This window comes from Pogoniulus pusillus, chromosome 15 (genome assembly GCF_015220805.1).
Source record: "Pogoniulus pusillus isolate bPogPus1 chromosome 15, bPogPus1.pri, whole genome shotgun sequence".
Classification (NCBI taxonomy): Eukaryota; Metazoa; Chordata; class Aves; order Piciformes; family Lybiidae; genus Pogoniulus; species Pogoniulus pusillus.
Genome location: NC_087278.1, coordinates 12,049,487 through 12,072,236, shown reverse-complemented (window position 1 = coordinate 12,072,236; position 22,750 = coordinate 12,049,487). Strand labels below are relative to the sequence as shown.

At 47.8% G+C, this 22,750-nt stretch overlaps 1 protein-coding gene across 4 annotated transcripts in view; it reads left to right on the top strand.

Moving 5' to 3' along the window:
- The first annotated feature begins 778 nt into the window (after positions 1-778).
- ABTB3 (ankyrin repeat and BTB domain containing 3) overlaps positions 779-22,750 on the top strand; it is a 189,885-nt gene continuing 167,913 nt past the window's right edge. Inside the window, exon 1 of one of the 4 annotated variants that reach the window (XM_064155384.1) lies at positions 779-2,241. In XM_064155384.1, the coding sequence (XP_064011454.1) occupies positions 1,275-2,241 (967 nt within the window). In that variant the 5' untranslated portion in view covers positions 779-1,274. Of the gene's footprint in view, positions 2,242-6,733; positions 6,930-22,750 lie in introns of those variants that run through there. The other 3 variants (XM_064155385.1, XM_064155387.1, XM_064155386.1) reach the window with 3 other exon arrangements.

The window sequence follows — 22,750 nt, the reverse complement described above, 5'->3', positions numbered from 1 at the left end:
TGCTGGTATTTTACACTTAAAATGATATAGCATTTCTTTAAAACTGGGATATACCAGCATATACATTTTCAGTCTGTTGCTTGGGATATTAGCCAGGCAACTCCTAATAAAACTAAAGCCTAGCAACGTAAGATTAAAATACTCAAGGTGGGGATAAATTGTCCAAATATTGAACAATGAATCTTAAGGTGCATGGGAAATACATCCTCAGCCCAACACAAATCTTACTTGTCAAATATTTTATGCCACTGAGGGGGTTAATTTCAAGGATGTCTGAAGCCTTATTAGATTTAATTATTTGGAAATTGCTCTTCCTAACTCGAGTGATGCCTGGTATTCTTACGTGGCAGTTTCTGCTCGCTTTCAAAACATCTTGACTGTCTTATGCTATTTGTCTCTGTGCCCGTGGTGCCCTCCACTTGTTTACACCAACACCAGGAAACTGCCGGTGTGAAAAACCAGTGAGGGCTGGATCGGGAATCCAGTTTAGGTGACGCAGGAACGGTGGTGGTGCGTGTAACAGACCTTGCTGTTCCCAGCAGGGAGGGATAGAGGTGGGGTGCGTGGGGGACACGGCAGCCCGCTCGCCAGCCTGACCCTCGCTCCGCACCCGGCTGCCAACAACGCCGCTGGCGAGACGCCGGATTAACGTGTCTTTATTTCGCAGCGCACAAAATCTCCGCCTTCGGGACTGGACGGCGAGGTCTTGCCTGCGCGCAGGACGCGGACACGCGGGGGCCGGGCGCTGGCGGCAGGGTGCTGCACCCCCGGGAGCCGCGGGCAGGACCGGGACGCGCCAGGGCCAGCCGCTGAGCCGCCCCGGGCGGCACCGCTCCCCCCTCCCGCCGCTGCTCCGCGCCCCGCGGGGGCGACGGGCGGTACCGCCAGAGGCAGGGCACGGCCCCATTGGCTGCCGGGAACACTTATTTGCATGACCCCGCCCCCCTCGCAACCTCATTGGCACTGAGACGGAGTCACTTTGCATCGTACCGCCCCCCCGCGCCGCCTGGCCGGCGCTGCGCTGCGGTGCGGTGTCGGGCCGGCGGTGAGGCGCAGTGCAGGAGCGGGAGACGAGCCGTGACCGGCAGCAGGGTACTGGCAGTACTGCCGCTTCACGGGTGTCTGGTGGAACAGGGCGGCAGCACGCTGCGGCCGGCGCGGCGAAGCGGAGCGGCCGGCGGGTTTCGCCGCGCCCCCTCGCTGTTCTGTCCACCTCCGCTTTCCTGTAAGCCGCTCCCCGCCCGGGTCCCGCGGGTGCAGCATGAAGTGCAGTGATGGCCCGGAGAGGTAAGACGGCGGTGAGGACGCTGGAAGACTTGACGCTGGACTCAGGGTATGGTGGCGCGGCGGACTCGGTACGCTCTTCCAACTTGTCGCTGTGCTGCTCGGATTCGCACCCCGCGTACCCCTATGGAGGAAGCTGCTGGCCGCACTTAACTGACTCCATGCACAGTCGGCACAACAGCTTCGACACTGTCAACACCGTCCTAGCGGAAGACTCCGAGGTGCTGGACTGCGCGGGGCAGCAGTGCGCTCGGCTCCTGCCCGACCTTGAGGAGGTCCCCTGGAGCCTGGAGGAGGTGGAGGCGCTGCTGCTGCCGCCGCCGCGCCGGGAGCCGCGGGCGCCGGGCACCACCGCCGCCGCCAGCCCCGGCAGCCGGGATGCGGCGGCGCGGCTCTCGACGCTGGTGAGCCGGGCGCTGGTGCGCATCGCCCGGGAGGCGCAGCGCTTAAGCCTTCGCTTTGCAAAGTGTACGAAGCACGAGGTGCGGAGCGCCATGGAGATCGTCCTGGGCTGGACGCTGGCTGCCCGTTGTACAGCGGCCGCCCTCAGTGCTCTCTCCCTCTACAACATGAGCAGCAGCGGCGGCGACCGCTTCAGCCGCGGCAAGTCTGCGCGGTGCGGGCTGACCTTCTCCGTGGGCAAGTTCTACCGCTGGATGGTGGACAGCCGCGTGGCCCTGCGCATCCACGAGCACGCCGCCATCTACCTCACCGCCGGCACCGAAAGCCTCTTCCGCGACATCCACGCCCGGGTGCTGGCCGGCCCCGCCGCCCCGCTCCCGCCGCCCGGCCGCCCCCCGGCCGCAGCCACCGGCGGCGCGGCGGAGAAGGAGAAGGAGGGCGGCGAGGCACCCCGGTTCACCCTGGAGTCGCTGGAACAGACTGTCAACAACGACCCCGAGCTCTGGGGCTTGCTGCAGCCTTACCAGCACCTCATCTGCGGCAAGAATGCTAGTGGTGAGTGCTGCCGCGGGGCGGGACTGGGCGCCGCCGACCACCTGTTGCGCCGGGGCGAGATTCCCCCGGCGGCGAGTGGGCGCCGGTCTGTTTACCCCGGGCGCAGGGCGGGCCGCAGCACCTGCCGCCGGGAATGTGCGGGAGTGCGGCGGGACCGTGCCGCTGGGATGTGCTGGGATGGAGGAACGGACAGCGCGGAGGGGTTGCTCCTACTCGGCGGTACCCGGCCCGGAGCTCGGGAACTGCCGAGCGTCGCACTCTGGCTCTACCGGGGCTGCTTACTGCGGGAGGTTGTGTGTGTGCAGGGCAGCTGGCAGGAGTGTCGGCGAGGTGGTAGCGTTCAGAGCCTCAGTTTTCCATAGGAAATGGCAGAAATGCAGCTGAGCGCTAGCAAGCGAGATCAAACTTTGTTGCATATGCAGTGGTTTGGCCCGAGATTGCGTGGTTGGCGCTGAAATGCAGTCTTTCTGGACAGATTTCATTCATGTTGCTGCTTGTTTATCCAGAGCTTGACACAGATGCAACACGGTGATGCATCAACTTCCTCGGGATTTTTTTCTTTCTTTTAAAATGAAAAGCCCAATATTTGTAATGGGTTATCCTTGGGTAGAGCAAGATCCCAAAGTTGACGTTTCTTATTTCAGCTCCCTCTGTTTGTCAGGAAAGGGAAAATGGACCAAGCGGCATCTGAGGGAGTTGGAGTTAAAATCGGATGGTTTTCTTCCTACGGTCTCCTAAGCGTGCACAGGCACATGCAGACACTTTTGTTAAGTTTAAATACAAAATGCCTGTCAACCTGAGATGCAAATACTGGGAAGGAAAAGGGAACTGGGAGAACAAGGATAACTGGAAGCGTAGATGAGATCTAAAGATAAGCCCTGTTAAGTTGTTACAGCCGCGGAAGATGCGCTACAGCTAATTATCTATTGTGCTAAGACACGTTTTGCTCCCAGAAGACCCAAAGGAGAATGCCAGGCAGGAGCAAAAGAAGGGGGCTAACCCTCCTCCTCGGTGTGCATAGATGCGGCTCCGTTACATTCCTCGAGCACTGTTACTCTAGATGTGGATGTCCTCCCCAGAGGCTCAGCTGAACCCTCAAAATGCATCTGCTGTGCGTGGCATGTGTTGCAGGAGCCTTGCGCTTTATTCTAGCACTGTTGCAAACAGCCACGTCTTCCCCGGGAGTGGCACTGCTGCTTTTTACCTCGAGTGCTACTGCTGTGCCTGTAGGTTTCAGATGGCACCGTGTTGTGTTTCTGACATTGCAGCACTGGCTGTGCAGGCTGCCACTGAGCCTTTCATTTTGTTTTGTGGCTCTCAAGTCCCTCTGTATCAGCTCGGTGGTTTTAAATTCACTTCATTCTGAGCTTCATTTATCTCCCTTTCAGGGACACAATTTGAAGTTTTTGCCTCCATTTTGTTGTAGCTTTACCTGGCACAGGTCTTGGTAGCTCAGCCTTCAGTTGAGCAAATGGCATTTTTCTGAGCTGTTTGAATGAGACCTTAGCAAGTTGTCCATTTTGTTTTCATCTCTTCCTGTGTCACTGTGCTTTCTATGTAAAAGGCTGTGACACTGTTTGCCTTTGTAGTGTTTTTTAGTAGTTTGGTATCTGGTTATAAATACTTTAGAGTTACAGGTGCAAGCAAAAGTCAGACCTTCTAATAGTAAAAGCCATTTATTCTTGCTGCTTACATTTATTTAGATTTAATCCAGGGTTAGGTTTTGTGCTCTTAAGTACTTTCATGGTAGCTAAAACAGCCGTAATAAAGCATTAGACACATCTGCCTGTCTGCTCACCTGTGAGATATGTATCTGTTTATATAGGCCTCACCATTTTGATGTCTGAGTGCTCCATGCAAATGTTTCCTTCCCAGGAACTTAAAAGGTGGAGAAATCTGATGCAAGAGATTATTTGACCTGCTCGAAACTATTTGGCCGATCTGTGGCAAGAGGCTAGGACTGCTGGAAGCTACATCTGTATAGTGGTAGAACCACAGGTTCATCCTTCCTCTGTACTTGGTACTTGAAACACTGTGGTAAAGCAATTTAATAAGTAGCAGACATCTCATTGTGTCTTTGCACTACTCCAAGAGAAGAAACAGGTCTTGTGCTCTGGAGGTTCAATAAATTAAGGTGCAGTTCCCCACCTGGGTGGCGTGTGGACTCACAGGCACTGAAATCCATGCATTTGGTCCATCAGATGTGGATGAAAGTGGTAGTGCTGGCAGGGTACTTTCTGAAGGTACTATGGCTAACATGATTTGAGTGAAGTGGGAGAAAGAAGCAGTAAAGAAAGCAAACCTCCTATCAGTACTTTATCTGCAGGCAGTTTTTGGGGGGGATAAATGGTGTCTCCCTGGCAGGCAAATGTCAAACCTTAAGATCTTCCAGGCTAAACTGAGTGTCTTAAATTCCATTGTGACAGTGAAAGAGACAACTGGTGAAAATCATGGGATGCAAGTGTGCAGGAAGTGTGAGTTTGTGCATGATGTAGTCTGAGATTGCTCTAGTGTAGTTTGTGAATGTCAGTGTTGGGAAAGATAGCCTGAGGATGTGCAAGACACAAACTATCTTTTCAGGGCTTCCCGGTCAGATGTGTGAAGCATTCAGTGGTTTGGGCTGAGGTTTTTTAGGCCGGCATCATATCCAGTCATCTTGAAAGCTGCTGAATAAGATTGCAGGATAACCTCCTCCTTACTAGAAATCATGATCACATGCCTTCAAAGAGTACGTCTCAACTGGTTCTTTTGGTGGGTGCTTCAGACTGCTGGGCTTGTCTCCAGTAGGTCTGGCCTGAGCTTAGACAACTGCCTCCACTAGAGTCCTGCTCACCAACAGGTGTCTGTTCCTTCCTTTTGCAGAGTTGAAGACATATGGGTGAAAATGGTGGCACTGGTTTGTGCATGGAAGGCAGCAGGCCACATCTCCTTGATAAACCTTTTGATAACCCCTTGCGTGGGATGGGGGTAGGGATGACAAAGGTGAAGCAGGCAGTGGCGCTGGGAGTGCGTTGCTGGAGTATGCCAGCAGCTGCTGGCATCTTGGCTGAGCTTGTCTCAGTTACTACATCTGGAAGAATAGACCTTAAAAGCACTCTGAGGTAGTAATTTTTTTTCCTCTCTCTGCACAACCAGAATTTTAATGTCATGGTTGAATGAAAATTAAAAACTTTACGTTTGGGATTTCAGTGGTGCTTGAGTGTTTCAATTACGAGCTCCATCTGAACAGCATAGTACACATTTTACATCCTATAACAGTTGTGTGGAGCATTATTTCCCTTGAAGTAGTGGGAGCAAAATATTGTGTACTCAATGAAAGGCAGTAAAAGCTGGCACCTCTGTGGTTTAAGCTACATTATTTGAGTTTCTTTATTGCTCATCAGCCTCCTACTTTTAGGCCAAATCTGAGAGCCAGATTTGAGATGACTAGGAACTTTCCTCGGGTATTAGATACAGTGTAAATTGTAGAAGTAAGTCCATGTATTTTATTTTCACAGGGGATGCTTGGATGGTAGATCCAAGGAGCTCAAAGTCACCGACACTGTATTATTATATAATAAGTTCCCATTTAACAGATGGAGGATTGGTATTAGACAACACTTACTTTAATACAGAGTTTAGAAAATGGTCTGTTACTGTTTTGGTCTTTGGGGTCTCCTTACGTGACAGGACTCACAGTGAGAAGGACAGAAGCCACAAGGGAGACAGCCAAGGAGCCAGGCATTATGTGTACAACCCTGCCTTCTCTTTGTGTACAGCTACTAAAAGTTCTTTGTAGCCCAACCGTGTCGCTGTGGTTTCTTCCCATTCCTAATATTATGTAGAGGGGAAGACAAAACAGCTAGGAAGAAGCCCAGGATTAGGTCAGGCTTGGCTGATGTGCCAGCTAACCTCAGTTTAACCTCAGCCTCTTCTCCTAATTCAGGTGAAGTCAAGGGACTCCAAGAAAATTAGCAACACCAATATACGCATCTTTGCTAAATCAATTAATGCTTTTGAGTTCTGGTACATAGGTATACATATGTGTATACCTATGTGTGTGTACATAGAGACTATTCACAGCATACTGTTATCTGTGTTGCTTCTCTGCTTTGTATTGTAATAGAACCATTCAAGGTGCTATTATGGCTTTAGGGGCAACGTGAAAAATCAATCAAAAACTTATTTCAACTAGGATGATAGAGGAATATTTAGGCACAAATGGAATTTCATGCCTTTCCCCTGGACTTTTTTTTTACCTGCAGTTTTAAGGACAACCTTCCCCCCCCCCCCCCCAATTATATTCAAACCTTGGTTTTTGCTAGTAAAATAAGTGGAATGCAGTTTGAAGTTTCTTATATGTGTCTGTATGTTATATTTAGAGGTCTTTGCTGTTGCATTTTCCCATCTGCTTCTGGGTGCTTGAGCCCCTTGTCCAGAGGTTGACATTAGTAGTGATGCAGCAACCTCCTGAGCAAACTTCCACAGCTGCTCCAAACGAGTTGTATATTAATTACCTCTCCAGATGGGAGGGAGAGTCACTTGCCTGAAAGGCAGGAGGTTGTGCCTGGTCCTGACTTGTGGCCATTGATATTAGTGGGAACTATCATGGCAGTGGGGAAACCATGCTTCTTCCCTGGAATGAGGTGGGTTGCTTGAACCCCTGGAATGGGGTAGGTTGGCAGGACTGAGGCAGACTGATACTTAATGTAAGTGCTTGTTGTAGACCTTCATTGCTTTTTGAGGGTTGAGGATCGATCGTGGAACTGGGAAGGAGAGACACAGTGGGAGGTTGTGGTTTGACTGACTGGCTCATGAAAGTTTGTTTCCCTCTGGAGATTTTTATTCATGTAATTTATTTCAGTTATGAGTAGAATTTAAAGAAAAAAACTCCCAGAAATGGTTATACCAGAAACACCTAGAATAACCAAGATGATATATGCCAATGTAAGTATTTTCCTCATCATGTTGGAAAGTACCTTAATAGCACTTAGAGTTGTGGCCTCTCTAGGGACTTTAGGGCTGCAGCTATACCACTCAGTTTCTGATGGAAGTGAGGCTTTGGGCTTGCGATGACTGCGTATATAAGGAGCATGTTAGGGGAATAACAGTTTAATTTCAGTAGTGTATTGAGCTCCTGGTGTGTGTGTGTTTTTATTTCTGTGTATGTGTGTGGTTTGTTTTAATGGTAACAAGCTTCAGGTACTCTTTCAGCTCCGTTTTTTTGCTGGTGACACAAAGTGCAAACAAGTGTTAGGAACAGCTTTGCATTTTTCTCTAGTGCTACTGCAAATGCTGTCTCTTCCATAGCTGCTTGACGGTAAAAAGGCACCATGGTTAGTGTGCTGGTGTCTGAAACATGATGTTGGTTATCAGTAAAAAATCTTCCATATAGTCCAGAGTGGTGCACTGACTGGGTGATATCTACAGTCAGAGCCTTTTCTTCCTTGTTTTGGATAGGGACCTGGTTCTCTCAGAAGCCAGAGGAAAGCTTTATTGTCTCCCCCTTACCTTTTCTCCTATGAAGGAGTGAAAAGACAAAGTCACACTCATTGGGGTGGTTGTAGCCAGGAGGAGGTTGTTCTCTTCTCTCAGGTGGCCACCAGAACGAGAGGACACAGCTTCAAGCTATGCCAGGGGAAATTTAGGCTTGAGGTGAGGAGAAAGTTCTTCACTGAGAGAGTCAGTGAATGGGCTGCCCGAGGAGGTGGTGGAGTTGCCGTCCCTGGAGCTGTTCAAGGCAGGATTGGACGTGGCACTTGGTGCCATGGTCTAGCCTTGAGCTCTGTGGTAAAGGGTTGGACTTGATGATCTATGAGGTCTCTTCCAACCTTGGTGATACTGTGACTTAGGTTACACCTGGGCAGAAGAGAGCTGTTTCCTGGAGTGCATGGGTGCTGAAAATTAAATCCTCATCCTGGAGTGATTTCCTCTGGCCCATGTGTGGTGCAAAAAGAGTGGCAACTCCTTTCAGAAGTCTTGCCGAAACTAACAGCTTCCACCCAGAATAGCTCTGTTGCTGACCCAGAAGAGGCTGTACAGAAAAAGCAAAGAGAGGGAGCTCATCGCCAGGATGTGCTGTCTTGCTGCGGGGATGAGGAGCAGCAGCACTACTGCCATTTGTGTCCCTGGGCAGTTTGGTTTGCTTTCTGCATGCTCACAAGGGCCGAGGTGGATACTTGGAGCCCAGTAAACAGTGGACTGCTCCTCTTACTTGCTTTACCAAGTGTTAGCATTAGCTGCTGGGCAGAGAAACAAGCAGCTGCTTGCTGTTGTGGGCTGATTTTTCTGGTGCTTGTCTTTCAGATCCGTGTGTTCTTCATAGTGTGCATCAGTGCCTGCTTGCTTTTCCCGCTCTCCTCCCAGTTGCAACCCTTTGTGTTGCTGTCATGACTGTCCCTCTGTGTCAGCAGACCTATGTGTAGCTGCAGGGTGTTTTCTTGCACCCCAAGTGTAAGAGACTTGAGCATAAGAAAAAAATAGGGACTTTTTTCTTCCTTTGTTCTTGTCTTCGTTTTCTTCTTGACGAAAAGCAACTTAACTGCACTATCTCCATATAAATCTGTAATTATAATTGTTGTGCACCTGGTAAGTATTTTAAAGATTTTAAAAGACACATAGATGGGGTCAGAATTACCCTAGAGCCAGCCTTTACCTCTGGCCAGCCTTTGCCAGAGGTTTTCATTTGGGCAGCCTGAAAACAAACACAAACAATATAGAGAGCTAGACCAGCTGAAGCCTTACATGCAGCTCTCAATCTGTCCTTACTGTCAGGGATTTCCTACAATGAAGTTTCTTTCAGTGGGCTCACTGTGACCACATCTGTCCATCTGCATATAGCTTCCCATTTTCCCAGAAGGCAAGACATCTATCCTGCTGTTGCAGGCTGTGAGGAGATGGATATAATCTGGTGGTCAGTGACTCCCTTTGCTTTTCATAAAGTACCTCTGTCTCTTGGTAAAACAGAAGAGAGGAGGCCACAGATTGGGTGAAATGAGTTGGAGGAAGGCAGCTGTGGGCTCATTTTAATAGTATGAGTGGGTGGTATGTTTCTGGGAGCGGTTGGAAGAAGGAAGGTGCCATCGTTGGTGAGGATCAGTTCAGCAGCATGGATGGAACACAGGTGCTTATTCCGATACCTTGCTGGTGCTGTAGAGGCTTGTATTGATGTCTTCATTATTTTAATTAATTTAACCTGTTACACTGAATGGATGCTTTGGAATTATCACTCTGCCTTACCTTCACGGTTTGTGGGTGATGAAGGAGTTGCACAGCATGACGTACTGGATATGACCATTTTCTCAGGCAGTTCAAGCAGTGCCTGTCATCTTCATAGTAATTAATTCCTGGATTCCTGTGCTCAGTTCATAGTAAGCAACACCAGGTTTTGGTGTAACTGATCCTGGAAATTGCTCAGGAGGTTTTATAATATGTTACTGTAAGAGGGTTGTTGGCATCTGTGGTAAATACATGGACTATCTGGGGGGCTGAGAAGATAGGTGCTTGGCATATTTGCAGTTTCCCCCTAGGATTCTATTGGCTTGTCATTGATAAGGAAAATAAGTTGACTTTGATTTTATTTAGAGTTAAGTAATATGGGGCTAGTAGTAAGAAACAGGAAGAAAACTAGACCACTTGTATCAACAGGCATCAGGACAGGTAATTGTGCCCCTGCCAAAATGACCTGGGTAATGGAGGAAGGACTTGCACACCCCAGTCAGTTCCAGGCCGTTTACAAGCACTGTCTTAGATGGCATCCCACTTGTTCCAGAATTTTGGGCCAGATTCTGATCTGGGTGACTGTCACAGAGACCTGGTGTAAGTCTACATGTGTGGTGGCGAGTGGATGAACTCCTGTCAGTCGGCGTAAGAGATGGGAGCTTTGCAGAGGTGGCACCTGGGGACTGGGCTCTTCCTACCATTGTCATAAGGCAGTAGTGGATGTTAGGGCTAGGATCTTTCAAAAGGTAGATGTGAGCTTAGGAGGCAGACATGAACTCATTCTCCTTTGGTGTTGTAGGGCTGATGAAAGTGAAAGTGCAGGGAGGGATCAATGCTGCAGGATGTGTGGGAGGTGTGATGCTTGCCAGGAGATGGGAATGAATGGAGGCACTGCAGCTGAGCCGGGAGGGACAGGTAATACCATTGGATCAGCAGATTCACGGCCTGCTCCCAGAGCCCTTAGATGACTAGATCTTACTCGTGTAAACAGCACAGAGACTTCATGCAATCATAAAGGTCTCAGGACAGGCTCATGAGTGAGCAGCTGGAAAGGAACCCCCAAGAAGATTAGAGAAGAGGCATTGTCAAGGACCATATTTCTGTCCTCAAGTGCTGTGGAGTAGCACCTGGCCCTGCGGGAGTCTGAACCTTTAAAATTAAAGCCACCCTGCTTTTCTAAATTGCACTGCTATGAAATACTGCTCCCAGGTGGGGGAAGTGAACGGGGCTGGAGTTGCAGCAGAAGTATGGTGAACACATTTGCATTTCCAAAGCAGTCGAATAATTGGAGGAAACTTTGCATCCCGCAGTGTTCTGCAGTTTCTCTGGCCCCGTGGTAGTCTTGGATAAACACTGCTGGGCTGTGGTGTGTATGCCCTAATATATAGTTTTTGGCTGTGAATGAGGAGAAAAAAGCTGGGGAAGGTTGGCTTTTCCTTGCAGAGTGCTGAACAAGCCTTGCAAGCTTCTCTTCAGAATGTTATTTGGCAGGCATTTGGAAAAATGGAAGTTGTGGGACTGATAGCCATACACCCAACCTGCAGGTCCTTTGCCTTAGGTGAAGCAACTTAGCTTCTCTGAAAGCAGAGGGCTTGGCTGGTAGCGAAGCAAGTTGTCACCTGCAAAGCAGGCCAGGTGCCTGGGGAGTGATGCTTCCTGTGGTGGGAGGTACTGCTGCTGACAGGAAAGGGATTTCAGAGGTTGGAGTCAGTCTGGGTACCCACTGAGATGTTTTTTGTGGAGGACAGTAAGATTTTTTTGGTGACATGGGCATTTTTCTTTGTATGCCAGTGTATCAGAAATGAATGTCACTGAAACGTTCACTGTGAGGCTGGGCAGGTAGGTTATTTTGCTAGAGGCTAGATGCAGGTACCTCTGATGCTGTTTCTTCCCTTAATCTTTATAAAATAAAGGTCACAAAACTCGGCACTACAGAACAATTATCCTGGTGCTGCAGGTGTCATTGTGCTTCTCTGGTGAGCATTTTCTGTGGAATGCTGTATGATACAAGACCATTGCAAAGATATTGCTAAACCAAATCCTGTAGTTCTTGCCTGGGCAACATTCCCACTGATTTCAGTGGTGAGGGCAGCCTGTCAAGCATAAGGACCAGGTCTCCCATTTAGTAGAAAAGAAACTTTTGGGTCAAAGTTACAGACCCATATTTAGTTCTGCTAAAAATACACTTTCAAAAGTGAAGATCAGTATCAGTACCTCACTGCAGATATTCCCAATTTGAAAGAATTTTGATTCTTTTGGGTTTTTTTTACTATTGTTTTACTAACTCACAGTGCTCCTCTTTAAAAGACTGCTCTGCACAGCCTGTAAGCCCTTATGCTCGCTGGCTAGCCTATTTCTGCTGGCCCAGATAAAATCCCTAAAGTAGTCCAGCAGTGTATGTTTTCAAGAGTAAATTGGGTTTTTAAACTAAGGGCTTCAGTTTAATTATCTGGCATGTTCTCAGGAAGGAAGGAGGAGTTTCAAAACCAACAACCCAAACAAGCCACCCCTGGGTTTGTTAGGACCTGCTGTTGCTTTGCTGTTGTGCTTTACTGATTAACTGGTTCTTTGTTTTACCACTGTGATCACAAAAAAATTGCCTTGTGCATCAAATGTTTTTGCATAGCGAAAGCAGTTTTGCAAGCTGAGTGAATGAATGCAGGGGCAGACACCAGCAACATGCAGTCTGTGCTTGATGAAAGAGTCCTGTCTGTGTGAAATCATATGATGCTTTGCCTTCCACCCCAAAGAGTGTGTTTGGTGAGCCACAGGGTAATTTCAACTGGTTTACAGTTTTAAGTGTATCTCGTGTATCTGTCCAAAGGATACTGAACTTGTATGACAATGTTATTGCAGCTGAAAGCTGGAAGCCAAGGATGACACTGTCTGACAGACATCAGCACTTAAACTGTGGTGGCTGAACACTACTAAAACAAGATTAAATACTAGCCAAAGCTTATTCCCTCTTAAGCATACAGATAGTCTAATTGATTTTCAGGAAGGATATGGGCTGTCACCTCTCTTCAGCACATAGAAACTGTGTTTGTGTGGGATAATAGACAGGTTTTAAAAGGAGATCTGTGGTGATGAGAGCCACCAAACTGCCAGAGTAGATGAGGATGCTGATGTCTACTGGCTCTGCTTCCCTTCCACTGACCAGGAATATCATGGGGAAAAAAGGGCTTTGGATGAAGCTTGAGGTTGTGGAGAGACTCAGCAGTTATAGAGTGACTGGGAAAGCACTGTCTTATCAGAGCTGGTGAGGTTCTAGCCAGACATCTTTAATGGCTGTGTGAGGTGCAAACTGGTGAGTCACAAAGTGTTTTCTAAGGTTTGGGGCTGGCCCTGGATGCTCAGATGTTGGCCACGATTGCAGGCTACTTTTTTTCTCATTCAGAGCAAACAGACACAGCCATGGTAAGGTTTTTCTTTGAAAGGGACCCTGCCACCCTTACCCCCACCTTTGCCATCTTGCGATCGGTTGATGCTGAGTTGCCCAACCTAGAGCTATGCTTTGGGACCCTCTGGAAGCTTACCTGAAACTCTGCCGCCTGCTTAATAGCTGCTTCTCACGCAGACAGTGCAAACACACCCAGACTGCAAAACTGGCTACAGAGCTAGCTGCTGAGCAGAACTAGACCTGTACTGTCAAAAGGAGCTTCAAGGCTCACACAGGCAGCTTGTGCAATCCATGATGCATGCTCCTGACAGTGCTGCTGAGACATCCTCGGCTGGAGTGGGAAGGTGATGAGGGCATACTGGAGTCTTCAGGTTTGAGATTCACACCTTTTGTAGCCTGGGTAGGGTCTGAGTTGGATGAACATCTGGGAAGAGATCCAATTTTGGGGAAAAGGCAGCATTTAAGGGAAGAGCAGTCAAGGAAATGAGGACTTCTGAGTTTACATCTCTCCTTGTCTGTGACTTGAGCATTAGTACAGTTGTCCGTATTTAAACAGGAGTGTTGGCTGTGGCATAAGGAAAAATGAGAACAATGTAGCACCTCCATAAAGTATCCTCTGAGCCTGGAGTAATTAGTTCAGTTTTAGTAGCCTCATTTCCAGAAAGAGAAAGAATAGAACAAACAGCAGAAAAGATAATGAAAGTTGAGGGGCCCAAGAGGAATATTTTGGTATGGTAATAGTCAACCAGAGTGGTGTTATTTGGTCCAGAAAGACATCATCTGGGGGAAGCTGTGATTGCACTGTGCAAGGGAGTGAGTGGCAAAGCAGGAACCGCTCAGCTGCCTCATTTTTGCAGAGAGCCAGGGTGCAAGAAGATTAAATGAAACTGAGTAAACTTAACATTGTTCTGAAGAGCCCTCTCCTTTTCACAAGGTACTGGGGATTTGTGGAGCTGACTCTTTCAGGGAGTGACTGGGAAACAGCACTCTCAGGTTATGCGCATGAAAGAGGCTGTTTCTAAGGGTTTTATTAATACACTCTCTGATTCGTATTAATCATTGCAGAGGAAATACTGTTTCATGTTTTAGCCCAAGCAAAGCTTGGACAGCCTTCCCAGACATTGCACTAGACACCGCTGCCACTCCTGACCTTCCTTGTGCTGCAGAACCGTTTGCTGCCGACTGGGTGCTTTGCAAAGGCTCTTTCCTGTAGTTTTGTTCACAGGAGTAAACTTTATTCCATTCAGTAGCCCTGTGAGTGGATGAGAACCACAGGATGGAGTGACTTACTGTTCTGAGCTCTTTGCATGATAATTTCTGTAGGTTTTCTTCTGCAGTTTTGAAATGAGCAAATAATATTTTCCCTGGATTTCACAGCATCACAGTATCATCAGGGTTGGAAGAGACCTCACAGATCATCAAGTCCAACTCTTTACCACAGAGCTCAAGGCTAGACCATGGTACCAAGTGCCACGTCCAATTCATATGTACTTTCTGTCTTACGAGTGGTGACCCTCTGGATCTAACTCCCCTTTTTTCCCTCCCTTAACTTCAAAGAAGTTCAGTATTTATGTAAGCAGCTCACTCATTTACTGCATTCTGGCTTAATCTTATGCTCAAATGCCTTTCTGGATATAGTCTGTCTAGATGAGGCACAAATGCTCGCTGTGTGTAGAAATAGCTGTAATTTTGAGTTGTATCAAGCAGGAACCCAAGCATTTGCATTTGATGAAGGGCAGGTGTTTAACTTTGCACAGCTCTTTTTTAGGTTGTTAACTGCAGTTTTTGTCCTGCTGAAGATAAACCTCGGTCGCAGTAAATCTGGCATGAGTGCTAGAGCTCTGAGAACTTGGTGTTCAGAAGAGAGAAGGATGCAAAGCATCACTTCATTACACTGGGCTGTTGCATCAATAACGTAGTAATGTCTTGTCTTGGAGGAGAAAATAATGAGCTCTAATGGTGTAACCAATATGTTTACTGATACCGTAGCACAATTAACTGTGGCTTTCAGGGAATTAAGTGCTGCAGACAATTTCTGTCGTAAAGCGAACGCAGGGCATTTGAGCTTCAGCTCCTCCCAGCGAAGTGGCTGACAGCCTCACCCCATTCTCTTGGGATGATCCACAGAAAAATAGTTGAAAATAATAGGAGAGGGTTTCTCTGTTCATCCTGTGGTGACGTGCGAGAGCCTGGTGCTCTGTGTGCTCAGCCCTGTGTTCTGTGCCTTTCCAGGGGACTGACTGCTGGGAGAGGAGCCGTGCAGGGGCTTTGAGCTGAAAAGCTCTGCCCTCATGTGGGAATATAACGGGATCAAGGTCTCGTTGGAGGTCTCTTTCTAGCAGCACTCAAATTTGTATGAGAGGCTGGTGGTGCTTGCCTGAATGCTGCACCCTCTGCGGAGGGTTTGGCCTTAGTGATAAAGGCAGTTGGCTCGCGGTGGCCCCTTGCGTGATGCCCAAGCGTGGCATGAGGGGAAGGGCGAATAAGCTATGAGGCAGGATGGGCTGCCAAGGCTGTGAATAGGCTCCATGCTTTACTCAGTTACTGAGTTATTTGTTATTGTGGCTAAAACCTGGGAGAAGAATCTGGGAGAAGAGGAATGAGGAGGACTTTGTGCTTAAGTTTGCTTGATGAAAGCTTCTTCATTTTTGTGTCATTCAGCACCCTCCCGTCTCCTGAATCTTTTGTTTCCATACCATTTGTGAAAGTGCAGCTGTCAGAAGCCACGTCCTCTGCCAGAACTGGTTGAAATCTACCTGTGAGCTGAAAGAGGGGTTACTGGGGGGGAGTGGAAGCACTTGCAGTCACATAAATCTCGTTTTCTTAGAAACTAGGTAAGAAATGCAACTTCCCATTTGGCAAGGGTTTTGAGCAACGAATCTGCATGTGCTCTTCCATATTTCTTGTAAACTCACTCAACAGTCATGCTCATGTCGTGTACAGAGGACAGAGACTTACAGGAGCTGCAGCCTGAGCTCCAAACACAGTCATTTGTAGGCAACTCCAAGGATCTTGATGTCTTTGGCAGGCAAAGCTGTCACTGGTTTTGGATCAGTGGGCTGCAGGATGTGCCCTGCTTTCTTTGCTGTGAATTACTGAGAGGGAGTGTGTCCATAATAGGAGGCTGTAAATTTCTTAAAGCACTTCATAATGCATCTTTGTCCCATGCTTTGAAACTGAACAGGATATTTATGGAGGTACTTTAAGTGACAGTTGTCTTGTTAGAAGATGTCTTTCCTGTTACAAAATGAAAGAATTCTTCAGTTTTAACTTTTAGTTTGATGTAAAAGAGCCAAAATGATACATTCAATCATTTCATAACCACACACTTTCAAAACTGTATTTATCTGATGTTTCTGCTGCAGAGGATAATTGGTTTATATAAACCAAAGTATATTCTGGTAGTGAGTTACTTCCTTTTGCATGTGTCTGTAGCAGCTATGTTTTAAAGATGCTGTGCTGGGGAGAGGTCATACTTCAGTTAGCAGAAGTGACAGTGTGTGTTTTTCCAAAGTGGGACACATTATGTTACATAGAGAAGGGGTCATATCTATCTGTGTGATAGGAACTTGGGACTGGCACTTACTGGGAAGATTCACCATTTAATTAGAGGAGCTTGCCCTTCCGTGGGAATTTGCTGGAACTTTGGTGGTTGCACTTTCTGTTAATAGAACATTTATGTCATTACCTGAAGACACTTTTTGTGTATACAAACAAATGTTTAGTCTATTGTAGACTATCTGTAGCCATAAGCTCCGAAGGGCATAGTCAAGATATGGTGGTGATGAACCTTCCTCCCTTATGTGCTTGGGCTGAGCCATGGGCCGGGCTTATTTTTTCTTATCATAGAATCAACCAGGTTGGAAGAGACCTCCAAGGTCATCCAGTCCAACCTAGCACCAGCCCTAGCCAGTCAACTAGACCATGGCACTGAGTGCCTCATCCAGGCTTTTCTTGAAGACCCCCAGGGACGGTGCCTCCACCACCTCCCTGGGCAGCCCATTCCAATGCCAGACACTCTGTGAAGAACTTCCTCCTAACATCCAGCCTATACCTACCCCAGCACAGCTTGAGACTTATGCTTGCTACAGGAATTTGGTGTCAGTTTTCTTCCAAACGGTACAAAATCATAATTAATTTTGTTTCTAATCTGGATGATTTATACCCTGAGATATATCTCCATGGTTTCAAATTACAGAGAAGCATGGAAATTATGTAAACTCAGATATGGGTCAAGAACTGGCTGGGTTGGGCTCAGAGAGTGGTGGTGAATGGTGTCACGTCCAGTTGGCAGCCAGTCACTAGTGGTGTGCCCCAAGGATCAGTGCTGGGCCCAGTCCTGTTCAATATCTTTATTGATGATCTGGACAAGGGGATTGAGTCCAGCATCAGTAAGTTTGCAGATGACACCAAGCTAGGAGCAGGTGTTGATCGGTTGGAAGGTAGGAGAGCCCTGCAGCGGGACCTAGACAGGCTGGATGGGTGGGAAGAGACCAATGGGATGAGATTTAACAAGGCCAAGTGCAGAGTCCTACAGTTTGGCCACAACAACCCCAAGCAGCACTACAGGCTGGGGACAGAGTGGCTGGAGAGCAGTGAGGAGGAAAGGGACCTGGGGGTACTGATAGATAGTAGCCTGAAGATGAGCCAGCAGTGTGCCCAGGTGGCCAAGAGAGCCAATGGCATCCTGGCCTGCATCAGGAACAGTGTGGCCAGTAGGACAAGGGAGGTTATTCTTCCCCTGTACTCAGCACTGGTCAGGCCACACCTTGAGTGCTGTGTCCAGTTCTGGGCTCCTCAATTCAAGAGAGATGTTGAGGTGCTGGAATGTGTCCAGAGAAGGGCAACAAAGCTGGTGAGGGGCCTGGAACACAAACCCTATGAGGAGAGGCTGAGGGAGCTGAGATTGTTTAGCCTGGAGAAGAGGAGGCTCAGGGGTGACCTCTTTGCTGTTTACAACTACCTGAAGGGAGGCTGTAGCCAGGTGGGGGTTGGTGCTTCTCCCAGGCAACCAGCAATAGAACAAGGGGACACAGTCTCAAGTTGTGTGAGGAGAAGTATAGGCTGGATGTTAAGAGGAAGTTCTTCACAGAGAGAGTGATTGGCATTGGAATGGGCTGCCCAGGGAGGTGGTGGAGTCATCATCCCTGGGGGTGTTCAGGAAACGCCTGGATGAGGCACTTAGTGCCATGGTCTAGTTGACTGGCTAGGGCTGGGTGCTAGGTTGGACTGGATGATTTTGGAGGTCTCTTCCAACCTGGTTGATTCTATGGTTCTAAGCCTAGAACTCAGCAGCAGCAGTTTCATGGCCCTCGAGTCTTTCTGTAACCTTTCCCAAGTTTCTGCTTCCTAATGTCTGGTGAGAACATACTATAGTGACCTTCGTTAGGCTGGTTGTTATTGTGGGAGGAAGGGACTTCATTTCCTTTTGGGTCAAATATTACATTGTCAGGCAGATCTAGTAGCTGAAGAATGGAAAAGGTCCGTTGAAGTCAATATAGCTGTGGTGGAGTCTGTTTTGGTGTGTTTATTGTTGTTTTTTTTTTAATAAAAAGCCCTCCCAAATCAGTAAATGAGTCTGTGACCTGGTATCTTCTGAAGTTATTGAGAGCTGACCTAGAAAAGATGCATCTTTCTCTTAATCACCATGTTTTACTCTGGTTTCTATTCCTGGAGTGTGCTTATCAGAGGAAAACATCTCTTTTATTTGAACTTTCAGCTTCCCTCTTTAGACAGTTTTCAGTGATACCAGTCTTTGTGCTTGAAGCTCTGCTCTTGATGAAAGCTGTCCTTACAACATACACTTGAAATATCTCAACACAAATGACTGATGGGGACATGAGCACATAGTGTGTCATGTCTTTGGTGTGCCACCCATCTTAAGGGATGCTATCCGGATCTAGCAAATACGCCACATCCCATTGCTGTCAGGTTGCCCAATGCAGCCTTCCTGTTGCCAGCAGGTTGCTCAATGCCTTCTCCTAGTGAGCATGACTGATTCTCTGACAGGGAGGTGTTTAGTCTGAAGATGTTGAGCTTTGCTGTCACCTTGCTGTTTGCACAAGAGAGCAACAGAGGGTAGGTGCAGCTGTAGCTCCTTAAGGCGATAGTCGATGTGAAGCCTCTCATTTTGGTGTAGCATCAGCTGCCTGACTGTGGGAGCTCTTTTCCCTGAGCCTTGGGAAGCTGGAAGGGATGTAAAGCAGGGGTGGGTACTGCCTTCATATATGGAAATGGCACATCTTCTGGCATGCCCAGCCTGGCTCAGAGCCAGCTCTGGACTCTGCCAGGTTAAACCGCTGGGTAGTTCAAGTCCCTGTTGCTCCCCTTTTTCTTAGTTATAAGTTTGTCTGGGGATGTTGAGGAGTCTGTAAGCACCATGCTCTGGTTTGGTGCCTAAGCTATCTGTCATCTGGATGCCTGGCTTTAATATCTTCAAGGGCAGTATCTTGGAAGCCTAGTAGAAAGCAAAAGATTAAATGCTTTGACTTTTGATCTTCCTTGCAGAGCGAGACTGCTCCTTTCAGCCCCATGCGTTGTATAGGCAGTAACTTCTGAAGCCTAGTTGCTTCCAAAGACCTAGAGCCAAAAAGGAGGGTCTCTGGAGGCTTTCTGCTTAGAGGTGACCTTGACTGCCTCAGCTCAGCAGTGCTGGGAGGCTGGTGCAGTCCCGTGGGAGGCTCTGTTGGGAGGTACATGGACTCTGACTTCTCTTCCTGAGACTGCAGCCGGGCCCTTGCACAGCAGCTATCACATGCAGAAACTCTGCACCTTTTCATGGCAGCAGCTGGAACCAGAAGGCTGGTTCCTCCAGCAAAGGAAGGAGGGCTTCATGTTGTTCTGTAGGCCTTTAAATAAAAATAATTAAAAGCCAAATGCATTTTCTGACCTGTGCAAAGTGAATGTCTAAGCTTGGTGGAAACTGGGGGAGATGTGTGCATTGTCTGCTCTTCTGTGTGGGATCTGAGAGAAAGTAAGGGTTAAGAAAAGTGGCAAAGAAGGGCAGATCCCTGCAGGAGTAGTAATTACCTTCCTGTGGAAAGGTGGGATGTTGCCCCTTTGGTTCTGGCACACATGCAGTGAACCCCTAAAGCCACCTGCAATGAGTATAACATTTCAGGCCAAGTTATCTATCCAGAAAAAAAGACACAGGCAGGTAAGAGGGAATAACTTTGCTGTCCTGTGAATATGCTGTTTGGGTGTTGGCATTGATACCCATCCCTGAAGCAAAATAAACAGGCTCTTCTCTGCAATGAATCATTAAGTTGCTGTAAAGAATATGTACCTGTACAAGGGTCCATATGGTCATGGATCTGAATTTGCCTGAGATTCAAATGACCATGTTTGTATTTGATTGATTGCTGTCAACCGTGAGGCCAAGCAGCTGGAGCTGCGCAGGCATGTCAAAGAGAAATTGCAGCCAGCTAGGACCGTTGGGGAAATTGAGAGATCTAACTGACCAACTAAATTGAATTTCAGTTTTGATTGCCCAGAAAACTCACAGTGAATAGGTTCTGTATCCACTCAGCTCAGGTCCCCCTTAAAATGCAAGTAGCAAATCTTTTAGATCATGTATGTAGTTGGGCCAGTGTTGATATGCGTGGAAGAAACAGCACACAGTTATTTGTGGCGTGGGTTTGGCTAATGATACTGTGCTGCCCACCTCTGAGAAGCTGGCTCATCATCCACCTCCATGGCTTGCAAGATGTTGGTGGTGACTGAGACTCCAGCACCTTTTGCGTTGGGTTTTGGTATGGCTTCAATGGGAATAGGGTCAGGCCTATAGTAAATACAGTCATCATCGTGTGATGAGGGTGTGCTGTGCAATTCTGTCCTTGCATTATTTCAGCAACATGCCTGTAATTGCTTCTTTCATCACAGTAGATGTCTTTTGGGTTTATGATCTGTAAGAAAATAAAAGGAAAGCAGGAAGGAGTGAACAATGTTGCTGTGACAAAGCATTCACTGAATTCATATGTTGAGTGAGGTCTGGAGGAACCTTCCAGTCCTCTTAATGACTATTCCTCCACTGAATTCAGTGGGAATTAAAGTTTTCCTGATGTTTTACTCCTCCTCAAGTAGCATCTATATCTGGAGTCTGATAGTCCCTAGCTTCTTGTTAGGACTACAAATCTCTGCAGCTGCAGTTAAACAGGTGATAAGCTGTCAGGTGCTGTCCTCTGCCATGTTCACTCCTCTCTCATCCTCATTAGTAAACTCATGGCTAGTTTGATTTTGAGACTGAAACGGAGAATAGGGCAGGGAGGAAAACTCTTCCACCTCTGTCTAATGCAATATCCCTGAAGCAGTGCGGTTAGAAACCACTGCACTGTGCAGCTCCCCTCCCACTCCTTTCAGCAGTGTCTGGAAGGAAGGTTTTGTGTGGTGCCCAAGAAGGTTACAGCAAATCTGCTCAGTATTTGAGAGCTTCACTAGCTGTGAAGGATTGTTTCGTGTTTTCACAGGCACATATGCTGCAGAGAAATATGAAGGGTGGGTTCTTAATAACAGGCATTTCTGAGTGAACTGTCTTCCTAGCACCCCACACTTCCCCCCCTCCCCTCAGTGTGTAAACTGTGGAAGGAAACCAGTGTAAAAGATGACAGTGGCTGAAGATGATACAGAAAAGTGCTCTCTGCTGCTTTATGGTAACAGGAGCTGCAGTGCATTTAGCTGGAAGTGGTAACAGTAGCTGCCCCTCTGCAGCATACCCATAGCAGTGTCCCCTCTGCTGGCATTCCTTCATGGCGTGCTGTGATGTGGTGTTTGATGCTAGACACCTCGGTAAGGATGTGCAGGGCAGTACTCCCATGCTCTCCCAGGGCATGGCTTCTTCACGAGGTTCCTGCTTTACTCCTAAGCTTTGATTGTAGAGTTTCATTTAAATATCCACAGGCCATGAGAAGTAGCGGGGCTGAGTTGGTGTATTCACCTGAGAGGTAATATCTATCTTGGATGTTCCTTGACTGGTACTGTGATACACCTTTTGAATAAATTACTAAAGCTAAAACCACATGTTGGGTTGGAAGGTCTAACCTTGTTCCTCTTTCACCCAATGGGAGGTTGCTGGAGTGACAGTGTCACGATACTACATGCAGTGCAGTGTGTTACTAATTGAGTACAGCTACAGGCAACCTCATTTCATACGTTCTTGTTTCCTTTTGTTACTAATTAGGGGTCATCATGCTGCCAGTAGTCTCTGGTGTTCCTCGTGTATTATCCTTAAGTTAGACATCTGCCAGAATCATAGAATTAACCAGGTTGGAAGAGACCTCCAAGATCATCCAGTCCAACCTATCACCCAGCCCTAGCCAGTCAACTAGACCATGGCACTAAGTGCCTCATCCAGTCTTTTCTTGAGCACCTCCAGGGACGGTGACTCCACCACCTCCCTGGGCAGCCCATTCCAATGCCAATCACTCTCTCTGGGAAGAACTTCCTCCTAACATCCAGCCTATACCTCCCCCAGCACAACTTGAGACTGTGTCCCCTTGTTCTGTTGCTGGTTGTCTGGCAGAAGAGACCAACTCCCACCTAGCTACAGCCTCCCTTCAGGTAGTTGTAGACAGCAGTGAGGTCCCCCCTGAGCCTCCTCTTCTCCAGGCTAAACAATCTCAGCTCCCTCAGCCTCTCCTCCTAGGGTTTGTGTTCCAGGCCTTTCACCAGCTTCGTGCTGTTTACTTTGAATTAGAGCTCAACAGCCATTTCCCCCCATCTCACTATTCCCCCAGTGTTTAAAACTTCCCTGGCTTTAAAAGTGTGAAGTATGTACAGGAATAACTATGGAGAATTCCAGGTGGCCACTTTTGTTGTGAATCACAACCTTGTGCAAAGGAAAGTTGAGAACACCAGTACAATCTTGCAGTACAGTCCTATAAAGAGAGGATGGCTACAAATGGGAAAACAAGC